The following is a 7,676-nucleotide window of genomic DNA, read 5'->3' as shown; positions in this document are numbered from 1 at the left end:
AGTCATATCCGGACTTAAAACAGGTTGTGTTTTAGTGGTCAGCTTTATCTCATATTAAAATCAGGGAAAAGCAAGTGTCTGTTAAAATTAATTAATTTTTAACACCATGATTGTTTCATTATTGTAATTAAAATATCTAAATTTAAAATTTAATTTGCCAAAAGCAGCAGTTCTACATCTTTAACTACATATAACACCATAACCAGCCCCCATGACTCCATGCCCCCTACCCTAATGACTAGGACCTACATTGTTTGAAGATGTTTACTTAGTGGTCATATTTCACAATATTTGTAACCTCAAGACTTTATTTTTCATAGAAATTCAACAGGAGTGTACTTTTTGATTATCCATTAAACGAAACTGTTCTTTATTCAACTGTGTCAAACTATGTATCTTCCATGTTTCAGTACCTCATTCAGTGGTGAAAGAAAAAACCCCTTCACTAACACGCAGGATTCCACAGAAATGTGATTCACTATCCCACCTTGTGGCCAAATCCTGAAGTGACCTGGAAAGCTCAAATGTATTGGTTATTGTTATGGCCCTGTATTACTGTACTACATCAATAAATATCAGCACATAATTGCTTCAGCTCTTTTCATAATGGATGATAAAAACATCACAAGAAAGTACTCAACATAAAGAGGCTCATGATGCAAAGATTCAAAGGAAGTTTGTTGGATGACAGACTTCTCGCAGTCTAAAAATAAGTGTGCATGAATGGAAGAACAAGACATTTCCTGCTGACTTCTCTCAGTTCAGCTTTTATCTCCAGCCCACGCTGAGATGTCGATAGAGTCACTGGACATTTGGAGGGAGTGACACTCCTCATATGACAGTGATTTAGATGTCCTCTCAGAACTAATTAGACTCTATCCCCAATTTTGGTGTCCTAATTCATCCTTTTCTCTTCAATTATGGATTGACATATATATTTAGCTGGGATGTTCTATGTAGATCACACTGAATTGAGAGACATAGCTCCTTTTTCTTTCCCCAACTTGCACATTTTTGGCACAGTTGGACAACTCGAAAGGCGACAGAGTGCTGGCACCACACTGTTACGAATAACACTGTGAGACTCAGATCAGTTCAATCAAATAAAACACGAGCTCTTCTTACAGCCAAACAAACTTTACTATGAAAAATTGCCAAACTAGTTTTACATATTGCACAAAAGCTTTCATGCTTTTTTAACATGTCTGTATAACAGAATTTAATTGGTTAGTTTACACAATACTGCAGCATACACATCACACAGCCAAATCTAGATTGTCTTTCATATTACAGGAGGATTTATTAACAACTAAAGCATGATAAATCTCTTCAAAATATATCACAGATAATGCCAAGACTGGATTTCATGTGGCAGCAAGGAAAATAACATCAACTCAAAATGCACATAATATATCTTGAACAGTACACAAAGGGCAGACTAACTGTTCCTGTAGGTTCATTTCATGTTGGCATCTTTCAAAATATCCTAGAAAATAATTACTGTAGATTAATAACTGGCACAACTTTTAACAAAATGTGGCTTTAATCGTCTCACACATAAGGCCCCAGTAAAACTGAAGCCTAAAACGGAGTGCAGGGAGATCAACCAGGATGTTTCCTGTCAGGATGAGTTGAAAATAGCTTTTCATTGGATCTGCACTTTTTTTCTTGCTCTTGTGATATACATGTGTTGAGTTAAAACAGCAACTGTTCAAATTCTAACAAGGAGTCTGTTTCATTAAAGCTATTTACATGTGCCCTTGGGATTGACAATCCCTGCTTCTTTGAACAATGCTTAAAGGGATAGTGCACTGCTTTTACACAAAAAGGTCACTCTTTTCCTCATGTTTCTCATTATACAACATTCTGAATGTTACAATCTAGAAGGATCTTCAAAAGTCTAACCCTAATGAGTCTACTGGAAACATGCGATTCGTTGGATAATGTGAAATGTAGAATCCAGCATTGCTTTATATATATTATTATTATTCTCCCTCTTTTTAGTCTCCCAAGTTTACAGGAATGAAATGCTAAAGTTGCTGAAGTAGCTGATATAGTAAAATTCCTTCTCTTTTTCAATTAAAAGAGAAACATTAACACTTAAAGTTATCCAAGATATAGTGTTGTGCCTGAAGAGAACCTGATGTTGAATCAAATCATAGACTGCATGTAGATCAGGCTAGTTACAGGTGATTCTTTCATAAGTGCAGATAACACTACCAGCAGAAACTCTGCAAGACTAATATTAGACATCAGTGTTTTTTCTATCACACTAGATTATTAGAAAGCATGACATAAACCCCAAACTACTTCTGTGACTGTTTTATAGATTGGACCAATCTTTGCATGAACACCCACCCACCTAGTAAAGGGGGGGCTTTTGTTTCCCTCCAGAGTGAGTAAAGTTCTCCTATGGCACGCTGTCAGTCTCCTCAGCCTCCACCAAGCAGGACTGGTCCGTGTCCAGGACTCGGAATGGAGGGTGGTACTCGAACGCCGTGACTATTGTGGAGCCAAGACTGTGCTTCTGGTGCAGGAACCAAATAACTGCAGAGACTCCCACGATAGCCACCACGCTGAGAATGACCAGCGCGGACAGCAGCGGGCTGGGCTCTGAGGGGAGACAAGTAACAATGTAAGGAAGCGCAATACTATAAACACGTAATCACACAGGAATTAGTACAGAAACCGTGAACAAAAAAGCTCAAAGTTGACCTACTTGGTTTGGCTTCCTCTGCTTCTGAAAGAAAGAAAAACACAGTGAGACTTGAGTAAAACATTCCCAACAATATTTTCTTTAGTTGAATTGACTTAAATCTTTCAAAGTTACTTCCAGAAACTGAACAATAACATTGGAGCAGGTATTTAATGATTCTTTGACTCCGATCTTACTCTGATTTGTTTCACAAATCACTCCATTCTCCACTTCATCCAGACAGCTGACATTTTCCCACTTTCCCGTCTTGCTGTTTAGAGCCACGCATGTATCCATGGGCACCAGGTCTGACGGAGAAGTGCTGTCCACCCAGTTAGTAAACTGCACCGGGCTGTCACCAAACCACTTCATGTCTTCACCTGACACGAGACACAGCATCAACACTCCATTAACACTCAGCCAAAATACCGCTGCCAACCACAAGTGAAGTCAATCATGTGAGGGCAGAGATAAAAAGTAAGTCTTGTGTTAAGATTTTCTCACAAATGACTGTCTTATCTCAACAACATGCTTCAAATGGTCATATCTGGAGTTTTTTTTTGTTTTACTTTTGTTTTACTTTGTTTTTTACTGTGTTTAAAGAAAAAGTTATTTTAGTCTATTTTAACATTCTTTTACTCTTTATGTCAAGCCCGATCTTGCACTGCTGTTATCATTGACATGTTGACTGTTGAGTATTGTTTGTTTGTTAGTGTTCATGTTGTTTGTCGACAAGCTGGTACACTGCAAACCAAATTGCCCTCTGGGATTAATAAAGTTCTCTGAATCTGAATCGTCATATCTTATAACAACAAACTTAGCAAGAAGTCATAACAGGGCAAAAAAAAAATCTGTCACTGAATTGACCTTGAGTAGAACTAACAGTCAATAAAACTTGAACATAGAGTTAAAACAATAACTGATAAAAAACTTTAAATCAACTCTGTTTAGGATCGAGTGTAAATCTGGAAACAATTGTTTGAAATTTAAAACATTCCTGTGTGATTTACATAGAGGATCTGATTTTATCTTATAGGAACATGTTTCCTCCGTCCTCCGGTCACATGGTACTTACTGTTTGTGTCATAATACATCCCCAGCCACACATTGACAACACCTTTCCACACATCTGGGCTATAACTGATGATAAAGTCATTCTCCTCTGCACTCTGGACGCTCAACAGTTCTGGAAAAAAAAAGGAAAGCATTTTAATGTAACAGAGGAAAACACAAACCAGGGAATATAATACTTTGGAAAACAAATTATATACAGTATTTTATAAATGATTTGTCTTAGATACCAAATCCTTGGCAGAGAGTTTTTGCACTCTCAAGAGAGTAGATTTTGGCTTTATCCTCTTCTCCGTGGACAAAGTGGTAACATCTGTCTCCAAATGGCACCCAGGTGCGTCCGTCTGCAGGGCAGTCTAAGAAACATCATGGGACAAAACATGGTCATGGAAAGGATTGGCACATGATATAACCCTGTGACACTGATGGCTGTGTGTTCTACCTGTTTGAATCTGTCATTTAATGACTTGAATTTTGTTTATATTTATTTTTACCCTCTAACGTGAGTCTTGAGTTTACATCTTTTTTTTCCTGCCCATTATTATGTACAAAATCCGCTAAATAATATTCATTACTGTTACTATGATTGTATGTTCTTTAAGGCCGCTTTTATGTTGTTATAAGAAAATGGAAAAATATGATTGCTTCTATTTGTCAATGTGAACTATATACAATGATATTGTGCAATAAAAATATTCTTTAAAAAAAAAAACAGAATTGGCACATGACCAGAGCCGTGGGAAGTGGCTTTAAGTTGGGGGTGCTGTAGTAAGAGGTGCGATTTATTTTTCTTTTTGAATTTAGGTTACGTATGCAACTGATAGGCTATAGCGGACATATATTTTATTTTTATTTATCTGCTTTGAATACAAGCTTTCAAGATAACTTTTCATTATAAATTCACATCAATAACGAATATAATACAGGCTACTTTAATATGTATGAAATGCCCGACTTGCAACTTCCATACCCCGTTGTACAGCAAAGAGCATATAAGCCAAACCTGGTAAAACAGGCCCAAAAAGGCAGTAAAGCGCATTGAACAGGAAATATCAAAACATGTTCATTTTTTAAGCAGGCACACACACAGGGCCTATGCATCGGGTTATTTTAAAATTAACAGTTATTTAAAATTGCTATAATTATTTCTCAAATCTTCCTCAGGCATTACATTTTCAGAAAATAATACAATGAATATAATTTAAAAAAAACTGTTTTATTGTGTTAATTAATGTATTTATTTAAACTTATTTATGCATCCAGAATAAAATGTGTGATGCCTTTTCCAACCGGGGGAGCTACAGGACCCTCAGCACCCCTACTTCCCACGGCCATGCACATGACCTGTTGTTTTAGAATTACTGATGAAAACACACACACTTGTATATAAATATATAAAAGGTCATGACAATCATCCAGAAAACTAAGTGACACCTTCAGATTGTTTTTCATTCAAAACTTATAGTACAAATTTCTTCAGTGATTGTCGTAAATGACAAAAGAAAGCATCAAATCCTCACAAAATTTGACACTTTGCTTGAAAAAAATGACTGAAACTACTCAAATTTGCCTCCAGAAGGTTGTCAATTATGAGTATTTCATTGTGACTTTCATTACTGGATGACACCAAACAAACTTTTAGACAATCAGTGCAGTCAAAAGCACTTTTCAACTTGTGTCCACTCTTTCTCTTTATGTGTGCAGTTTGTGTTTGGCAAATGGTGCCTTCATTTTCCAGATACTTCCTCTACAGTGTCTTTCCTCCAACTTACTGCACTTGTAATTTGTTATCAGATCGCTTTCTTTCAACGAATATCTTTTAAAATCTTGTTGTTAAGACAGTTTCAGTCAGTCTAGGGAAGCTGTATATTACGTAAACGCCAATACTTTGCAATCCAGGAAAGGCAAACAGTGTGTAATGGTATTTCGTTTGTTGCAAACTAGCCATGTCAGGCACCTTCAAATGCAAAGAGTTGTGTCGTGCAGTACACAGTCCTAGAAGTCTAAACAATGATTTGTATTTGACTCTAGAAAAACACAGAGTTTCGCAACAGTGGAAATCACACATCTTTCAATTAGGTTACACATTCCTGCACGAGTGGAGAGTGTGATATAACGTCGGTTTAAAAGTTATGTTGCTATATTACACAACATTGTCGACATTCAGTGAAGTTGGTTTGGTCCAGTTTTTAATGTCTTCCTGTCCTCAATATATCCTGACTTGCCTTGAACTCGAAACTAAACAAACATAAAGGCAAAGAGAGTTTCAGGACACTTAGAATAACACAGGCCTACGCAATTCTAAATTCAACAGCTGCGTTGGTTCATGCACAACTATGCAGCCCGAGACATAATAACTATCGCGGTATTGTAACAGAAAGTCCTTACCTCCTGTCAAACCCAGCTGCAGCTGGATACACAACACAAAAACACAGAACAACACTGGTCGTGGACGGGTTTTCTTCAGAGACTCCATGACAGTCAGAGGAGACAGTGAAATCATGTGCCTCCACTTTTCGGACTGTTGCTGCTCGACTCAAGTATCCGCAGCAACGTGAGTGAAATCCTGTGGTGAAATCCCACCCACACACAGCACGACGAGCGCTCACAAACATGACCTCAGCTACACAATGGGAAATAAACCTACTCTTTATACCTGCATTGTTTTACACGGAGTTACTCACTGGCTGATATAACTAGCTGTAAAGACTATTTTAAAACTCATTTTGAAAATAGTTTTAATAGATAGAGCATTTATGTAACATCTTTTGATTTGTGTAGGTTTGGCTTGAATGCTTAATAAAGCTCCTTTGATAATTTGGTGCGTTAGTATGAATTGTAAATTACGGACATCTAGGATCTGGATATTTTAAATTCACTTAAGGACCTCTAGGTGGTGCTGTACGCACAGTCATGAACAAACCACGATAAGTTTTGACATTTTACATTTTTTAATTATTTATTATTATAATTATTTTTATTATTTTAATTATAGAAATTACTAAAAGGATAACAAATTAGTAATGAATTATTAGTTATAAAAAATGCAATAATGCACAAAGATAATTATTAATACATCTCAACTCAACTTTATTTATATAGCACCTTTCATACATAACAACATGCAGCCCAAAGTGCTTCACAGAATAACAGAGAGACAGAAAACAGCAACGGTAAAATTATAAAAGGCAGGATTATAAATAAAACACTTAAAAATAAAGTAAAAATCTATACAGTAAAATTAATAAAATAATTATTAGTGTAAAGAAAAGTTAAAAATAAGGTAGCGTTTACAAGATCAGGTGAATACAAGAAATAAATAGATAAATAAATAATTAAATAAGATAAATATATGTTAAAGCAATGATTCGAATAATAATGGTTAAAATAATAATAAAGATAATAATAATAATGATAATAATAATAATGCAGTCCAGGGCTAAAAATAAATTACTCTAAATTAGTCTTAAGTCTACTTTTAAAAACACCCAGAAAGCTTGCCTTTCAAATGTCCAGAGGCAGAGAGTTCCATAGCTTAGGGATGTAAAAACAGAGAGCTCTCTGGCCAGTGCTTATGTGAAACACACGAGGAACATTTAAAACATGTCATGAAGCTTTGTTTATCCATACCATATATTGAATTGTTCTGCTAAATACATTGTTAACCAGATGTTAACCAGCATGTTATTCACAATAGTAGTATTTAATAAAAAACATCCATATCCTAATTGTCTTGCTAAAATATCACTGGTACACATTAATTTTTAATTGGAATAAATGCAGTTTATTTTACTGTGAGCAGGGATTACAGCCTTAGCTGTGTGCATCAAACACACTTTAAAAAGAACAACAGGGGTTGACACAACAGCATTAGCTGCATTAGAAAATACAAAATTTTTGTTGAAGAAAA

General features: G+C 35.8%; 1 protein-coding gene across 2 annotated transcripts; it reads right to left on the bottom strand.

The window, feature by feature from the left end:
• Positions 1 to 1,116: 1,116 nt before the first annotated feature.
• On the bottom strand, positions 1,117 to 6,399 carry cd302 (CD302 molecule). 2 transcript variants are annotated; one of them, XM_034694333.1, is made up of 6 exons: positions 6,155 to 6,399; positions 3,997 to 4,122; positions 3,771 to 3,881; positions 2,893 to 3,075; positions 2,720 to 2,740; positions 1,117 to 2,613 (listed from the first exon to the last, which is right to left on the bottom strand). In XM_034694333.1, the coding sequence occupies exons 1-6, from the start codon at positions 6,267 to 6,269 to the stop codon at positions 2,411 to 2,413; spliced, it is 759 nt and encodes a 252-aa protein (XP_034550224.1). In that variant the 5' UTR covers positions 6,270 to 6,399; the 3' UTR covers positions 1,117 to 2,410. The 2 variants fall into 2 exon arrangements, with proteins under 2 accessions (XP_034550224.1, XP_034550223.1); XM_034694332.1 differs by having other exon boundaries at positions 2,720 to 2,737; positions 6,155 to 6,372.
• Positions 6,400 to 7,676: the final 1,277 nt, after the last annotated feature.

The sequence above is a fragment of the Notolabrus celidotus genome, chromosome 10, assembly GCF_009762535.1.
Source record: "Notolabrus celidotus isolate fNotCel1 chromosome 10, fNotCel1.pri, whole genome shotgun sequence".
Classification (NCBI taxonomy): domain Eukaryota; kingdom Metazoa; phylum Chordata; class Actinopteri; order Labriformes; family Labridae; genus Notolabrus; species Notolabrus celidotus.
The sequence above is the reverse complement of the archived record's forward strand: the minus strand, read 5'-3'. Positions and strand labels throughout refer to the sequence as shown.